The 18,868-nt window shown below is 43.6% G+C and overlaps 1 protein-coding gene across 4 annotated transcripts in view; it reads right to left on the bottom strand.

Annotated features, from left to right (window-relative positions):
• Positions 1-2,050: 2,050 nt before the first annotated feature.
• LOC147454934 (protein MICRORCHIDIA 7-like) overlaps positions 2,051-18,868 on the bottom strand; it is a 47,813-nt gene continuing 30,995 nt past the window's right edge. For 2 of the 4 annotated variants that reach the window (XR_015188709.1, XM_086516767.1), the window contains 2 exons: positions 2,373-2,516; positions 2,051-2,284 (listed from right to left, as the gene is read on the bottom strand). Coding sequence is in view for 2 of the 4 variants with exons in the window: in XM_086516767.1 (XP_086372893.1) it covers positions 2,261-2,284; positions 2,373-2,516 (168 nt within the window). In the remaining 2 variants the exon portion in view is untranslated. Of the gene's footprint in view, positions 2,305-2,372; positions 2,517-18,868 lie in introns of all 4 variants that reach the window. The other 2 variants (XR_015188708.1, XM_086516766.1) reach the window with 1 other exon arrangement.

Here is an 18,868-nt window from a genome sequence, read left to right on the forward strand (position 1 = left end):
ATTTTGATGATACAATTGAAACATTGGCACTTTTGTTTTGTGACTTGTATAAGCTCAATGCTTACAAGAAATGTGTGGAAGATTCAACATACATGGTTTTTTTTAATTCAAATGCTCTTGTAAATGACCACCCTTGGGTAACCATTGGTGTGTTCTAATATTCAAAACCTAGTTCAAGACCAAAGAAAAACTTGGAAATACTATTAAGACATCATGAAACACATCATCATAACATTTAGATGAAAAATAGTTATATGAAATGGAGTTACAAAAAGTAAGCCAAACCAATTATTAAGAAGGAAGATATATATAAGACAAGCCAAGCCAACTACTCATAAGGTAGGCATAGAGGTAACGAGATTAAATTAAGAAAAAGGAAGAAGTCAACCCAACATTTGATAAGGATGACAAAGAAGAAAGGAGCTCGAATTCAAACAATGTTATAGACCACCACACTATGACATCATTGAATCATCTATGGTGTTAGCAACTACTTGGTCAAGTAACTCCATGTAGTTGATCAAGTAACTTGTCAATTATAAGTATTACATACTTAATTCTTGAATGTCACCTAATTCAACCCATAATAGTCAATACAAAGGCATGGAGTAGCATCCTTCTTCTTATTAAATAGAGTAAAGAGTACTCCCAAAAGGCACTAGTCGAATAAAACTTTGACCGTGAATTTGAGTAAGTTGTATTTTGAGCTCTGCAGATTTTGGTATTGACATCTTGTATGATCTTCAAGAAACTGGTTGAGTTCCTGGGATAAGCTCAATTGCATGATCAAAATTCACACTTAGGTGGTAACTTTGAAAGTTCTTCAAGAAACACGACGTCAAATTCTATAAGCCACTAGGTTGCGGAGTTTTTAACTTCTTCTATGCTGGGTTAAGTTTTATAACATAAAACTCTCATTTTTCCTATAGATTTTTAACAACTTGGTGAAATTTCTGAGTTCAACTTAAGGTGGAAAGGCACAAGTGGGGGGATGTTAAAGGCAACACATATGTGCATTTCCAAAAGAGGAGAGAGTCAAGACTATAGCAAAGTAGCGAGAAGGATGAGATTAATTGAACATGAACACAAACTATACAATCACCATAAATGAGGTGGACTTGCAAAGTAAGCCCCAAATTCCCATGGAGAGCAGGGATAAAAATACTTAGGCAGTCCCAAAGTAAAGGGAGGGGCAATGCCAACCGCAACATAAGGGAGGCGCACTCGCTAGCTAGCCAAGAGTTCCTTTAAGGATTATCAAGTGAAAGGTGTGTGTATGTGTGAGCCATAAATGTTTGTGAGGTGAAAGCAAATGTAGACATGATCAAGATGTATGTGGATGTGTTGCAAGGTATATGATTGTTGGAAGGTCGTAAGAGATGCAAAAATTATCCGTAAATCTCAAAGATGGCATAATTTTTAACTATTGCCTTAATTTGCCCTAAACACTGTTGAATAAATTCCAAATGTGATAAAAGAACAAGGAAAAAGCATGAATTTCACATATATAGATATTTTACTCCAAAATGGACATCAAAAGAAAATTTCATATCTAGAATAAGTCTTTCCCTTCTTTCTATTTCTATTTTGAAACGACTGAATATCTTTCCCATTGCTCCTTGTTGTGTGTGTGTGTGTGTGTGTGTGTGTTGGGGGGGAGGGGCCAATAACGGACCGATGTCCAATACAAGGACAACATTGAATCAAATGGCAAAAATTTTCAAGATATATGAAAATTATGATGGGCATGGCATATGGAGTGAGGAGAGTTTGCTACGGGCTATATTTTCACATCAAATTCATTCAAAAACTGTCAATCCTAGCATGAGATCAGATCATTCCAATTTGAATGTCCCTCTATTGGCTCCCACTTCTTAAGTGGCCTTATATTGGCCCCTTCACCCCAGTACAATCCCCCCCCCCCCCCCCCCCCCACACACACACACAGAGAGAGAGAGAGAGAGAGAGAGAGAGACAGAGAGAGACTTCTTGCTGTTAGACCATATCTAAACGATGCTTTTTGCCCATACAAAGAATGAAGACCAGCAAATCATGCCCCAACAACTCGTGGGTAACGCTGTATTTTTTACGCAGGCTTGAATTATAATGCAGAATTATCCAAAAATCTGTTCCCCAGGCTCTCAATGCTGAAAAATCTCATCAGACCATGCTCAAATTTTATGGATACATGTGTACAATTTGGCTGTAGGAAAGGTGGAACTAACAGGAAGGGCTCTTCGATTGAGTTGTGGCCAGGCTACTATTCTCCAAAGCCTCCAGCTGCCTGATCCTCACATAAGCGTCCTGATCAATGGCCAGTCCATCAACAGTGAACAAGCCAACATGAACAAACCTACACAGTCCCAACTTACCTTCAACCTCAACCGCAAGCCTTCGTCATCAAGGGCCCGCTGCCTGAATTCGCTTTCTAGCTGTGACCGTAATTTGTCTCTCTCCTCTGTAAGAATATCCATGGAATTTCTCATTTCACCCACCTTCCTTTCAAGATCCAACACCTGTCAACACAGTCAATTAGAATCTTGCTGGCACCTATAATGTATTCGGAAGTGAAAACAGCAAACACAACATACCAAACCCCCCTTGCTCCAGTCTAACCCAACATGAACCACCCTTGCTTCAGTCTAACCCTAAAATGCATTCTGCTCTAAGGGCGTGCACCATCGAAAAATCTGAAGTATCACTTAAAACCAGATTTGAATAACACAACCAGTGACTCATGATAGTCATCCAAAATTCATTAGCTCCATTATGCATAGTATTGACTAAATACTACGACATCCCCACTAACATCGTCAATGCCCAATAGTACGTGTAGAACTAGGTACTAATATATACTCTCTCTCACAGACACACGCGCGTGAATGGTTTTGATTAATTTATTAGTGGAAAACAAGAAAAACCCATGGAAAAGATCATACACAAAGGAAAGAACACAAAAGTGTTTGGTTGTGCAATATGTTGGGTATGCAAGCCCAGTATGTCGTGTCAAATGCGTGGGAACATGCCCTTATGGCATACAGGAAAGTTCAGTTATTTTAGAAGATTGCATGGCTAATCTCTTTTATATGTAAGGTTGCACACAAACAATAATCAACAATAGTGTGTCTTTTTTCCCTTCTTGTGTCGAATCTCCTCTCTCGCTCTTGTTCTCTGCAGACTCTTCTCGCCATGGCTTGCCCAAGGTGGCATCCACCATAGTCTCCCATCAACTGCTATCAGAGCCCCCAGGTCGGCGGCTAGGGCGTTGGCAGGGAAAGACGCAGCATATCAAGACGTTGACAATTTTTGGCAAGCAGCAATTTTACATGCATCTCAAGATACCGTGTGGATCCTAGGCGGGCAAGAGAGTACCGTCAGCATCTCAAAACGCTTGGTGCAAAAAGCTGCTGGCGAGGTGTTCTCTGTGCATAGCTTCTCAAAACACTGCAGTTGCAAAGGGCTGAGGCAGTGTCCTCGATAGCATCTCAAAAGGTTGCTAGTGAGGCAATTTTTGCGAGCATCTACAAAAGCTTCTAGTGAAGAAATTTTTACAGCATATCAAAATGCTGTATGTAGAAGCCACTTGGGAATTTTGCATGCATTCCAAAAAGTTGTGTTGAGGAGAGGATTTTCCAAGCTTCTCAAAAGGCACACTACAAAGAAGCTTACAAACTTGTCAACGATCGACAATACTTGGCAACGGCATAGATGAAGCAGTCACAAGAAGAAATGCACATATGCAGATCGATTCGAGGTTTTTTCGACCAATTGAAGCTAGCAATAAATCTAGTGAAGATTCTTTCAATTATTTGCTTCAAGCACTCGGCATATCAACCGATGCAACACATGAAGATGTGCTTACAAGCTTTTACAAACTATTTTTGTTAGTTTAGCGTCGTAGTACGTCATCTTTTGTCTATTGTCAAAACGGTCATTTACTTTTCAGTCAAAGCCTTGTTTTTAGTTATTGTCATGCCAAAATTTTGTACAGAGTTATAGACACTGCCACATAAAAAGTGATAAGACCACCCTTTTGTTGTTTGGTCGGGTTCTGGTTTGTCTCACATTGATGGTTGTTTGAGGGAAGTACACACACACACACACACCTATGTTATTGTCAAGGAAGGGACTTCTACTCATGGTTTCAGGTGAATGGACTCTGCCATGGTCTTTCTGTCTCGAGTCCATTGTTAGTGGTTTGGGCTTGAGGGGTTGTTGGGTATGCAAGCCCAGTATGTCAAGTGTCAAACGCGTGGGAACATGTCCTTAAGGCATGCAGGAAAGCTTCAGTTATTTTAGAAGATTGCATGGCTAATCTCTTTTATATGCAAGGTTGCACACAAACAATAATCAACAATAGCGTGTCTTTTTTCCCTTGATGTGTCGAATCTCCTCTCTCGCTCTCGTTCTCTACAGACTCTTCTTGCCATGGCTTGCCCAAGGTGGCATCTACCATACCTCCCATCAAAATAGGGCTAAAAGCATTCATCGGAAAGCTGATGTATCTTTGTGGTGATTCACCAATTTCCAAGACAAAACATAAAGATTGCCTAAGGAAAGCTTGAAAACCGGAAAAGGATCTGCGTCAAAGCGGTGGAACAAATAGCCATTACGTTGGCGCCACAAGGTTCAGTAAGCGATATATCTGACCCACATAAAGAAGACCGCAAATCACTGTAAGGAAGGCAGGAGAGTGTCAAAAGCCCAAAACCATTTGTAAAAGCCCATAGCTGGGCCGCATACAAGCTGATATGCGGCGAAGAAAATCTCTAGGAATGCAGCAATCCCAAAGTAGGTGACAAACACTCTCTTCCGAAATCGAGCAGCGTACACAACGAGAAGAGCGGATATGACGTGCACTGAGAAAAGTGCCCACCGGGAGAACTTCGAGCAAGCAGCGCTAGAGAAACAATCGCTCCTTCTAAGGCAAGTGGCTTTTCCACAGGGCAGAGAGTCCTCCACCAGATATCAGACATGTGTTATGTACTAGAGGGCATTACAATGGTCAGCAAGCAAAGGCTGCGGTAAAAGAAGAGCATAAACTTGACTGGCATAAGTGGCCCAAAAGGCGTTCCCCAAAAATTCCAATTAGACATGCGACTACCATCAGCCAAAGGTTAAATGGGCAAAAAGTCAACCAGCATGTGTTGAAGCTCTCTCTCCAGAGCTGGTGGTAATGCATACCCAATCCAAAACGGCGAGCAGCAAGAGGGAACTCGAAAGTGTAGCCGGTCTCATCAACCACATCCTCAACCATACGAATGCCACGACAAGAGAGAACATATGCCTGATGAGGTGAGCGGTCAACCAAAGTAAGAGAGAATGCCTGACTCCAATGAAGACTCTCCGAACGTGAATCATAACCTCTTTCCAAGCAGAAATCAAAAGTAAGAGGACATTCAGGAGACCGTGGGTCAAGGCCGCATTACAATGGTCAGCAAGCCAATGTCGCAGTAGAATTGGGGCATATACTTGACTAGCAGAAATGGCTTCAAAAGGTGTGTCCCGGAATTCCAATTAGACAAGTGGCAACCATCAGTCAATGGCGGAATGGGTAAAAAGTCAACAAGCATTTGTTGAAGCTCTCTTCAGAGCAGATGATAATGCACACCCAATCCAAAATGGCCAGTTGCAAGTGGAAATTGGAAAGTGTAGCCCACCTCATCAAGCACATCATCAACTACACGAAGGCCACGAAAAGAGAGAAAATATGCCCGACGATGCGAACGATCAACAAAAGTAAGAGAGAATGCCTAACTCCAGTGAATACTCTCCAAACAAGGCAAATAAATTCCCTTCTTGTTGCTGTCGACCATGCCATGATCAATGAATTGTAACAGCTTTATAAGCAGAAATGAAACTGGAAATAACAGAATGTGCCCTTCCATCTTGTCAAACACGACCTCCCATAGAGATGATTGCCAATGACCAAATGAGGAAGAAACAACATGTTGGCACAACAAGGCAATCATAAGAGTCCAAGGCTGAGTTTGTTGGACTAGAGTCGGCAACAACATGGCCTTTCTAGCAAGAGCATGCCTGCGCAAGTCCAAGATATTGAGCCCGCCAAAGCGCTTAGGAGTGCAAAGTTTTCCCATGACATCAAACACAAGTCTTTTTTGTGAGCATGGGTTCGCGAATCGCTACAAATGGGACAAAATATCTGACATAAGAGAAGTGAGACGTTGACAAGGCCAATGCAACAATGGAAATTAAAACCGAAAGTAAGCCATCAAGACACTTTGAACGATACACATGCGAACATGCAATGGCCACGTGGATAATTTCCAGTAATGCAATTTGTCAATCAAGCGTTGCATAACCCAATCCATTTTTTGTGTGTGAATAGCATTTCATCCAATAGGATACCCCAAATGGTTGGCAATCACATTCAGAGGAACAATCTCACTTGGCCACAACATATTATGCCAATCATGAGGATTAAGCGGTAGAAGCTTTGATTTGCGAAAATTGACCCTAAGATGAGCCGCAAGCCCATACAAAGACGACCAACAGAGGTCAAATGGTCAAGATGCATCGACAAGGGGTGAGTGGAAATAGCATACTGCAATGCACTAGGGTGCCTAACCGAACATCCAAGTGGCCAAGATTCAGTCAATTTGCCTTCAAGGATCGCTGAAGACGTATTGCGAGCATACAAGAAATAAATGATATTGGCTAGCTTAGGACCGAACCCAAGACACCGCATTGTATCAACAATGTAGTCCACTGTACAATGTCAAAATCCTTTTCAATATCAACTTGCATAGCAAGTACATCTTGTTGCATGTATTTTACATATTCCATTCTAATCAGAACATTAGCCAAGTTGTTAGTGATTTGATGACGTGGAATACAACCATACTGAGCTTGATGAAGACCTGTGAGAAGGTGATCTTTGATCCGGTTCACCAACAACTTATATCTTGTAGGTGCCCAGGCATCAAAGTAATTGGCCGCCGATGAGAGAATTTCTAGCAAAGTGCTTGTTTAGGCTTTAAGCCAACCATCCTTCCATGATACTGGCAAGTCTTGTTTCTCCCATGTCACATTCATCATGAAAAGCAAGGGCTCTTTGAGAGTCTCATAATCAGTGAACACTTGTTGAAGGCATTGTTCATCTTGTGAAGAAAGGATAGGATGTACATAAGAGAGCAACAATTATCGTGCTTAATGAGCTGCTGCAGAGGCCTGAGGAGGAGCAACAAGTACGTGCCGATAATGTGAGACCATGGCAACAGTAAGTTCCTTTTTTGATGATGTCCAAGAGCCCGAAGGAAGCATGACACATTTGATATCATGGGAAACCTTCATATCCTCTTCCGGCTCGAGTGAGGAGGACAGAAAGGGCAAGAAGCGAAGCAAAAAGCGAAGCTTTGGAAAGAACAAGGAAAAGGCAAGGAAGATCAAATTTTGACCAGTTTCTGATAGTTCTACGAAGGAGTCATCCTCTGACAATTCGGACTCCGACGATCACATGTTTTATGCAAAGAAGAAGCACTTTTACAGAGCCAACGAGTACGATTTCCTCGAGGATAAGAGCAAGAAGACAAAGGAATTTAAAGAGGGTGGACAATCAATAGAATTTGAATCCTTTTCCGGATTCCGAGATGCTCCAAGGGTTTTGGCCTTCATTTAGCAGTTTGACATAGCCTTCTATGAAGGGCATTACTCAGAGCACTCCAAGATCACGAGGGCTGCATCGTTTCTAAAGGGAAATGCTCGAACATGGTGGTCCACTTCTTTTGAGGAAAGAAGCCCTAGTCAAGTGGTTGAAGTTCAAACGGCTCTTTATTTCTTCTTGGTTGACTCAGGAGTATGAACGAGATGTAAGAACCGCTTGGAACCGTCTTCGGATGACCGAGGGTGATTCTTTGGACGCATATTGCGAGAGGTTTTTGGATTCTTTTTTATCGAACTCTTCGTTTCAGAAGGTCACTTTTAAAGAACAACTTGAGCGGTTTTGCTGCAGACTCCCTACAGAGATCTGAGATTATTGCCTTGAACGAAAGTCTAAGTCTATACAACAACTCATGGGACATGCGAAACGGGAATTCTCGATACATTCAAGGAATTTGACTTACCCCACTGATGAAATTCTGACTTAGAGGACCAGACAAACCTCGACCAATGAAAATAGAAAGAAAAAGAATCCCCATGAAAAGAAAGATACACGACCCTGATCGACTCTTAGAGAGAGATAACTATCTCAAAGAGGGGAAGTGTTTTGGTTGCGGGGAACAAGGGCACAAATCTGCAAAGTGCCCCAAAAAGGTAAAAAAGGACAGACTGAAGACATGCCAAAGAGTTTGTCACAAGGCGGGCACCACGTGCCAATAGAAAAGAACAAACTGAACAAACTTTTAGCACTTCAATAACAACTGAACTGAAAGAGAGAGACCACACGCGACACGAAGTGGCGGAATTCCACCGCAAAGAGCATTGGCCCCAAACATTGACGCCCCTTTCGGTATTTCTTTATATTGCATCATCAAAGTACAAGCCGGTACTCTAGACTCTGCACCTTCTCCAGGAAGCATGCCAGAGAATGAATCCTAGCCTCATATTTAAAGGCCCTTGGCCTAAAAAGCAGTTACAGTAAAAAGCTTTTAAAACTCAAAAGCTTCTGGTCCAAAAGCAAAGCCAAGAGCTGCCAGCGTAAATCACGGAAATCCGTACAGCCTACCACGTCATCAGCCAGCGCAAAACGCGGAAATCTTCCCTTAGGGTTAGGGTTAGGGTTTCTACAGTTTTAGGGTTTCTGGCAGCAGAATTAGGGTTTGCAGGTTTTAGGGTTAGGGTTTCCAGAATTAGGGTTTCAGCAGTTAGGGTTTTTGTCAGAAATTAGGGTTTGCAGGTTTTAGGGTTAGGGTTTCCAGAATTAGGGTTTCAGCAGTTAGGGTTTTTGGCAGAAATTAGGGTTAGGGTTTTTGCTCTCGGGCAACCACGTCATCACTTTATGACAGTTCTTCTGTTACTTGTTCTTCTTAGGGTTTAGGCCCCTCGGCCGGTAGCTCCGTTCTTCAGTAGGTCGACACGTCAGCAGTTTGTTACATCTCCCCTTCTTGAAAGAGAGTAATCGTCCTCGATTATAGCATATCTGTAAAACAACTCAAGTTAGCTCAAAAATTTCCTAGGGACATTCCGTTGGACAATCAATTTGCTCTTTTTATTAAGAAGTTAGTTTCTCCTTTCTGCTCTTTTGATCGAGGAGTTAGTTCTCCTTTCGGCTGTTTTGATCAAGGAGTTAGCTTCTCCTTTCGTCCAGATCAGAACTCTTGATATTCCAGTGTAGTAAAATTAGCCATCACACCCAGACCGTACTGATCTTCCACGGGTGTCTTGATGCACTAAAATTACATACCCAGGCAATCTCATCCAATTAGGAATATTCAGTAGTTGGCACATCACAATGCAACACAAATGCTCACATATGCATGCTACAAGACATAGAAACATAAAGCCGCCGATGAACACTCCCCCCGCAAATAACCATCCACGTCCGGGCCATGAGCTGTTCAACGACTCCCTCATCACTCCTCCCGCAAATAACCTAAAAAGGTCCGGGCCATGAGATATAGAGGCCTTTTACAACTAAACGCCCCCCAGACCGCAACCTGCGTCGTTTGGAGGTGCTGAGAGTGACCACTGCTCAGACTTCTTAATACTCCTCCCGCATAACCATCCAGGTCCGGGCCATGAATAACAACAACAATACTCCCCCCGTAAATAACCACAAGGGTCCGGGCCATGAGTAAAAACAACACTTTCCAATCATTCAATACTCCCCCCGCTAATAACCACAAGGGTCCGGGCCATGAGTAAAAACAACACTTTTCAATCATTCAATACTCCCCCCGCAAATAACCATGAGGGTCCGGGCCATGAGTAAAAACAACACTTTTCAATCATTCAATGCTCCCCCCGCAAATAACCACAAGGGTCCGGGCCATGAGTATGAACAAGCATTCTCAAACATCATTTCTCACTTCTCCACCCGGGAGTAAAATCGCCAATCATTGAAACCAGTATCAAACCAGAGTCAAACAGTTCAAATTGGCACCAAAACAGGTTCAAAATAGATAGCATCCATTTCAAACAAATTCCAAACAGGATCACCAAACAAGTTCTCAAACAGATTTGAAACTAAAAAAAAACAATCTCGACATCAGTTGAGCTCGAAAAGTCGACCGACTTTCCATCCTGGAACCTGCACCAAAAATTAGGGTTAGGTTCATTCCGTAAGGTCGTAGCCGAGCACAGCATGGTCCATCAGCTCTTGGACAGACTGTTTTCGTTGGTGGCGATGGTAGACCCAAGATAGCAATCGCACTGGATCTCCAAGGTCATCTGCTCGCCGTGCAGAGACATCTTCTGAAAGATGTCGAGAAATTTCAAGTTATAATTTGCTAGGGTTTCCATGGCAAGCATTTCAGGATACCAGACTCTTCCAGAAGTTGCACTTGGAAGGAAGATGTCAGAAACCATATAACTTCGGGCAAAAATTTTCTTGAAAGCTTGCCAAGTACTTGGAGTATGCTGCTTGGTAGCTGTAGACATCAACATCTGCGTGGCATTGCTTCTAAGAAAAAAAACAGTGACTCGAAACAAATCTGGATCCTTCTCTTGCAAGTGATCTTAATTGGATTATGCTCTGTAAGACACTGCGGTGAAGACGGGGCGCGCCCGATGCGCGATGAAGTAAGGGTGGGAGTGGCTAATAAGTCCAGGTTGGAGGGCGAAGATACCTCGATTAAAATTCCAACAGCTTTGTCTGCTCTTTTGTAGGACCGGTATGCTTTCAGAAAAGCACACAACTAATGCTCTGATACCACTGCCACAAGGCGGGCACCACGTGCCAATAGAAAAGAACAAACTGAACAGACTTTTAGCACTTCGATAACAACTGAACTGAAAGAGAGAGACGCCACGCGACACGGAGTGGTGGAATTCCACCGCAGAGAGTATTGGCCCCAAACCTTGGCGCCCCTTTCGGTATTTCTTTATATTGCATCATCAAAGTACAAGCCGGTACTCCAGACTTTGCACCTTCTCCAGGAAGCATGCCAGAGAATGAGCCCTAGCCTCATATTTAAAGGCCCTTGGCCTAAAAAGCAGTTACAATAAAAAGCTTTTAAAACTCAAAAGCTTCTGGTCCAAAAGCAAAGCCAAAAGCTGCCAGCGTAAATCACGGAAATCCGTACAGCCTGCCACGTCATCAGCCAATGCGAAACGCAGAAATCTGCCCTTAGGGTTAGGGTTAGGGTTTCTGGCAGCAAAATTAGGATTTGCAGGTTTAAGGGTTAGGGTTTCCAGAATTAGGGTTTCAGCAGTTAGGGTTTTTGTCAAAAATTAGGGTTTGTAGGTTCTAGGGTTAGGGTTTCTACTCTCGGGCAACCACGTCATCACTTTTTGACACTTCTTCTGTTACTTGTTCTTCTTAAGGTTTAGACCCCTCGACTGGTAGCTCCGTTCTTCAGTAGGTCGACACGTCAACAGTTTGTTACAGAGTTCTAGAGCAGCAGAGGAACGTGGCACAAAAGGCAAGATGAAAGCAGGACTGGTACCGGATTGCATGAAAACCGACCCAAGCTAGATGGATGAAAGTACAGAACTTTGTCGTGCATGGGCAAAGTGAAAGATCAAGAAGCCCTTATCTTTTTTGATGGAGGAGCCAAGGCCAACTTCATTTCACCTGAATTGGCGGCGCGGCTCGAGATTACGCCCGACAGGATGGGGCCACCGGCGGAGGCAGTTCTAACGGTGCCCGGACGGGATGTAGCCATTACGCCTGTCATTGGCAAAATTCGTTTGCATTGTCAGGGGGTATTTAGGGCACAAGGACTTTTACATCATGCCTTTGGAAGGGTGTGACGTCCTCCTAGGAATCCCTTGGTACCATAAGAACAACGCCGTGGTCAACTATCGAGCCAAGAAAGCGACTTTGATAAATGAGAAGGGTAGAAAAATTGTACTAGATGTAAAATTGAATGGCGAATCCGTCCCTATTGTATCGGCTTTGGCCATTTCAAAATTAATAAAATCCATTCTTTTTGTTTACTCGATCTCTTTGAAAGAATTGAATGATGAACAACGAATTAATATGTATGAACTAGACAAAGAACGACAAGAATTTCTGCACACACATGCTCAAAAGGTCTGCCAGGCGAGTTACCCCCATCTCGACCCTGCTTTTGGGCATCCCTTGTAACAATCAATAGCTCTCTTGGGTCTCATAACTCAAAGCATCTGGATGCAGAGTCTGAGTGTGAGATCCCAGAGACTCCCTTGTACTTTGCACACAGATTAATATAAAAAGAAATACCGAAAGGGGCGTCAGTCTTTGGGGCCAATACCTCTTGGCACGGAACTATGCCGGTAGGCCGTGTCGTCTTTGTGAACTGTTTTGAAGTAAATCTCTATGGTGTCGCGGTAGAATCTTGACTTGGGGTGTCCAAGTTTGTTACACAAACGACTCTTTCAAATTGTAGTAAGAGCATTCCTCTACCATCGATCTGATTTGTGCAAAGACCATAATGCATTACAGTGGTCAGCTAGCCAAGACCGAGGCAAGAGAGAAGCATAAACCTTGCGGGCAGAAAAGTCAGCAAAAGGTGTGTCCCATAATGTCCAATCCAACATACGGTATCCAGCTGCCAACGGTGGAATTGGCAGGAAGTCGGCCAACATGCGCTCAAGCTCACCCCAAAACGGACGATAATGCACACCCAAACCAAAGTGTACAGCCGCCTGAGGATAACGAATAAAATCTCCATACATGTCGATCACATCATCCACCGTGCACACCATGACAGGAAAGGAAGTAAGCCTGGCGTGGTGACCGGTCTACAAGAGTAAGAGCAGATGCTTGGCTCCAATGAAGACTTTCAAGGCGCAACGAATTCCCATCTTGTGGTTGCCTGCCATTCCATGAAAGATGAGCCATAACAGCTTTCCAAGCATCAAGCAAAGCAGAAGTAAGTGAACAACCAGAAATACGACCGATCATCTTGCCAAATACAGTCTCCTAGAGTGACGTCTGCCAATGACCAAAGGCAAAAGTGGTAACAGAAAGATGATGGCGGCGAAGGTCCAAAATATTTAGTCCTCCAAAACGCTTTGGAAGTGCAAAGCTTCTCCATTGAAAGTAAACAGAGCCATTTCTTACGAGAATTAGTACGCCATAGATGAGATAAAATATTGGACATCAGCAATGAGAGGTGATGACAAGGCCAATGCAACAACGGCAAGTAAAACTGAACATAGGCCATCATGATGCTTTGAACTATTCGGAGACGAACATGCAAAGGCCATGTGGACAATTTCCAATGCTGCAATTTGACCTTTAGGCGTCGTATAACCCAATCCACTTGCTGGGTTCCAGTGATCTGCCATCCAATAGGGTACCCTGTCACAAACCAGTGACGTGGCATACTAGGGTTGCAGATTGTACACACCCCATCCTGGCTGGCTGCAGTGCTGAAGTGGTAGGCAGGCCCGATATCCCCAGGCCATAGAAGATGGTGCCATTCCCATGCATTGAGGGGCAAGAGTTTGGATTTCTGGAAATTAACTTTACGGCTTGCCGCAAGCCCAAAAGTATCCAATGCCTGCATGACCACGCGCATGTCATCTTGATGACCGCGGTGCATAAATAACGAGTCATCAGCATAAGACTTTCCAATAAAGTCATTCCCGGAGGGTAGCTGCAATCCGTGAAGACGACCAAGTGAAACCAACTGATCCAAATACATCAACAAACAGGTGGGTGGCAATAGCATATAGTAAGGCACTAAGGGGGCAACCTTGGCGAACAAAACACCCAAGCGGCCAAGGGTCAATCAACTCCCCATCAAGAAGGCCTAAAGACATACTATGGGCATACAAGAAATAGACCACATTAATAACCTATGACCAAACCCAAGGGCCCGCATTGTGTCAGCTATAAAATCCCATTGCACGGTATCAAAGGCCTTTTCAATGTCGACCTGCATCACTAGCACATCTTGTTGGGTGTATCTAGCATATTCTATGCCAATCAAAACATTAGCCAAATTGTCTGTGATCTAACAACGGGGAATAAAGCCATATAGAGGAAGATGAATACCTGCAATAAGAGGCTCCTTGATGCGATGCACAATCACCTTTGTGAAGATATTATACACAACCGGCACGAGTGTGATCAGACGCCAATGAGAGAACTGCTCACAAAGTGCCTGCATGAGTAATAATTAAAAAAATGCTTCTGTCTAGGATGATGGCAAACTCTACTTACTCCACGGAGCATTCATCATATAAAGCAAAGGCTCTTTCAAGGGCTCCCGAAAGGAAATAAAAAATTCACTGTGAGACCATCCCAACGAGGGGAGTTGCCGAGAGCAAGCAAAGTTGAATGCAATTCATGCTCAATAAAGTCAACTTCCATGGCCAGATTGTCTGTGATCTGACAACGAGGGATAAAGCCATATAGAGGCAGATGAATACCTGCAATAAGAGGCTCCTTGATGCGATGCACAATCGTCTTTGCCAAGATATTATACACAACCGGCATGAGAGTGATCGGACGCCAATGAGAGAACTGCTCACAAAGTGCCTGCTTGGGTAATAATTTCAAAAATGCTTCCCTCCAGGATGATGGCAAACTCTGCTTACTCCACGCCGCATTCATCATATAGAGGAAAGGCTCTTTCAAGGGCTCCCAGAAGGAAATAAAAAATTCCAATGTGAGACCATATGGCCCAACGAGGGGAGCGCCATCTGCCAAGAGCAAGCAAAGCTGAATGCAATTCATGCTCAGTAAAGTCAACTTTCATGGCTTGGGCATCAACAGGCGAGAGAATTGGAAGCACCGTAGATAACAAACATTGTCACGCATGATGGATTTCAACAGAAACCGGAGGTGGAGCAACAAATACTCTCCCAAAGTGCAAAACCATGGCATCAACAAGGTCACGTTAAAGGTTGTCCAAGAGCCTGAGCTACACATATCTGTCTTGATGGTTTGAGAAGCCCTGGAATGATGTAAGTGCTTAAAAAACTGTTTCGAGGCGCAACCCTTATCCACAAAGGCTCTATGTCGAGAGCTCCGGTTTGCCATTTATCAAGTTTTCCTTTATCATTATGTTGCAGGCGTACTCGGGCTTGACATAACACTATAAGATCACCTTCAGTCAATGAGGGCGTATCAGCCAAAAGTTGGAGCTTTTGATACACTGATTTGGCATCCTCAACATCTCCTCGCAACTAACACATATGGTGCTTGCCATAATCTTGAATCACACATTGCACTCGCATTCCAAAATGATACCAAGTAATATCAGAGTCAAGATACATCTGGGCAACCAAAGGGGAAATAACCTGATGAATCATCTCTCAAAATGCTTCATGAGAGAGGTGGGCATTATTGATGTGTCGTAAACGTTTATGAGAGAGAGGCTGATCGCTGTGTAGATCTCCAAAATGCAAGGTCATTAAAACAGGAGCATGATCGGACAACAACAATGTGTGATCAATGCTCATCTCACATACAAATTCATCACATTGCTGCACATGCAAGACATACCACCGATCTAATCTTGCATGATACGAGGAATGAGCATTATGCTGAAAAGTGTATCCAGAAACATTTGGATGCAATAGACTCCATCACCTCTCTCTTACACACACACACACCTTACACACACATGTTGTAGCCACCTGTCCATGTAAATAGCCACACACACACACACACGCGCGCGCGTGCACCCCTAACCACCAAAAGTGGATTTTTGTCTATTTACAGTTGCATGGTTACACCACTGCCTATACTCAGGGTGATGTGCTTTTCTCTCACACACACACACACACACACACACACACACACACACACGAGCATACATAAATACAAAAATCTGCGTATTTGTAGCAGGCTACAGTGTCACTTTCACAGGACACACTGTCACAAGACGGGCACCATGTGCCAATAAAAAAGAACAGACTGAACAGACTTTTAGCACTTCAATAACAACTGAACTGAAAGAGAGACGACGCGTGACACGGAGTGGCGGAATTCCACCCCAGAGAGTATTGGCCCCAAACATTGGCGCCCCTTTCGGTATTTCTTTATATTGCATCAACACAGTACAAGCCGGAACTCCACCCTCTGCACCTTCTCCAGAAGCATGCCAGAGAATGAGCCCTAACCTCAAATTTAAAGGCCCTAGGCCCCAAAAGTAGTTTACAGTAAAAAGCCTTCAAACTTAAAAGCATCTGGTCCAAAAGCAAAGCCAAAAAGCTGCCTGCGTAAATCACGAAAATCCGTACACCCTGCCACATCAGCAATCAACAGTCAGCGCAAAACGCGGATATCCGTACATCATGCCACGTCATTAGTTAGCGTGATTTTCGAAAATCTGCCACGTCATCGACCAGCTTCGCAATTCTTGTGTGTGTGTCTGAGTCCTGCTTTATTTTAATTCTTCATGCCACTTGGGGCCCCATCCGACGGGGTCCCCATAAGTTGGGAGGACTTCTTATGTTACTTGTTCTTCTTAGGGTTTAGGCCCTCGGCCGGCATCTGTAAGTTGGCTCCATTCTTTAGGCTTTGACACGTCAGCAGTTTGTTACATCTCCCCTTCTTGAAAGAGAGTAATCGTCCGCGATTACAGCATATCTGCAAAACAACTCAAGTTAGCTCAAAAATTTCCGAGGGACATTTGGAGGGACAATCAGTTTGCTCTTTTTTATTAAGGAGTTAGCTTCTCCTTTCTGCTCTTTTGATCAAGGAGTTAGCTTCTCCTTTCGGTTGTTTTGATCAAGGAGTTAGCTTCTCCTTTCGTCCAGATCGGAACTCTTGATATTCTGGCGTAGTAAAATTAGCCATCACACTCAGACTGTACTGATCTTCCACGGGTGTCTTGATGCACTAAAAAATTACATACCCAGGCAATCTCATCCAATTAGGAATATTCAGTAGCTGGCACATCACAATGCAACACAAATGCTTACATATGCATGTTACAAGACATAGAAACATAAAGTCGCCGATAATCACTTCCCCCGCAATACCCATCCAGGTCCGGGCCATGAGCTGTTCAACGACTTCCTCATCACTCCTCCCGCAAATAGCCTAAAAAGGTCCGGCCATGAGATATAGAGGCCTTTTACAACCAAACGCCCCCCCAGACCGCAGCCTGCGTCGTTTGGAGGTGTTGAGAGTAACCACTGCTCAGACTTCTTAATACTCCCCCCGTAAATAACCATGCAGGTCCGGGTTATGAGTAACAACAATACTCCCCCCGTAAATAACCACAAGGGTCCGGGTCATGAGTAAAAACAACACTTTTCAATCATTCAATACTCCCCCGGCAAATAACCACAAGGGTCCGGGCCATGAGTAACAACAACAATACTCCCCCTGTAAATAAACACAAGGGTCCGGGCCATGAGTAAAAACAACACTTTTCAATCATTCAATACTCCCCCCGCAAATAACCACAAGGGTCTGGGCCATGAGTATGAACAAGCATTCTTAAACATCTTTTCTCACTACTCCATTCGGGAGTAAAATCACCAATTATTGAAACGAATATTAAAACCAGAGTCAAACAGTTCAAATCGGCACCAAGACAGGTTCAAAACAGATACCATCCATTTCAAATAGATTCCAAACAAAATCACCAAACAAAACCAAACAGAAGTGAAACTTAAAAGAAATCTCGACATCAGTTGAGCTCGAAAAGTCGACTGACTTTCCATCCTGAAACCTGCACCAAAAATTAGGGTTAGGTTCATTCCGTAAGGTCGAAGCCGAGCACAGCATGGTCCATTAGCTCTTGGACAGACAATGTTTCTTTGGCGGCGATGGTAGTTCCAAGATAGCAATCACACTAGACCTCCAAGGTCATCTGCTTGTGAAGAGACATCTACTGAGAGATGTCGAGAAATTTCAAGTTATAATCTGCTAGGGTTCCATGGCAAGCATTTCAGGATACCCCATTCTGCCAGAAGTTGCACTCCGAAGGAAGATGTCAGAAACCATATAACTTCGGGCAAAATTTTTCTTGAAAGCTTGCCAAGTACTTGGAGTATGCTGCTTGGTAGCTATCAACATCTGCATGGCATTGCCTCTAAGAAAATTAGTGACTCGAAACAAATCTTGGATCCTTCTTTTGCAAGTGATCTTAATGGCTTATGTCCTGTAAGACATGAGCGGTGAAGATGGGAGCGCGTCCGATGCACGATGAAGTAAGGGTGGGAGTGGCTAATAGTCCGGGTTGGAGCCCGAAGATAGCTCAAATAAAATTCATAAAATTCCAATAGTTCTGTTTGCTCTTTTGTAGGACCGGTATGCTTTCAGGAAAGCACACGCCTGATGCTCTGATACCACTGTCACAAGATGGGCACCACATGCCAATAGAAATGAACAGACTGAACAAACTTTTAGCACTTCAATAACAACTGAACTGAAAGAGAGAGACGACACGCGGAGTGGCGGAATTCCACCCCAGAGAGTATTGGCCCCAAACCTTGGCGCCCCCTTCGGTATTTCTTTATATTGCATCAACACAGTACAAACCGGAACTCCACCCTCTGCACCTTCTCTAGGAAGCATGCCAGAGAATGAGCCCTAACCTCAAATTTAAAGGCCCTAGGCCCCAAAAGCAGTTTACAATAAAAAGCCTTCAAACTTAAAAGCATCTGGTTCAAAAGCAAAGCCAAAGAGCTGCCAGCGTAGATCACGAAAATCCGTACAGCCTACCACGTCATCAGTCAGCGCAAAACGCGAAAATCAATACAACATGCCATGTCATTAGTTAGCGTGATTTTCGGAAATCTGCCACGTCATCGACCAGCTTCACAATTCTTGTGTGTGTGTCTGAGTCCTGCT

The sequence above is a fragment of the Adiantum capillus-veneris genome, chromosome 7 (assembly GCF_014529385.1).
Source record: "Adiantum capillus-veneris isolate H3 chromosome 7, ASM1452938v2, whole genome shotgun sequence".
Lineage (NCBI taxonomy): Eukaryota > Viridiplantae > Streptophyta > Polypodiopsida > Polypodiales > Pteridaceae > Adiantum > Adiantum capillus-veneris.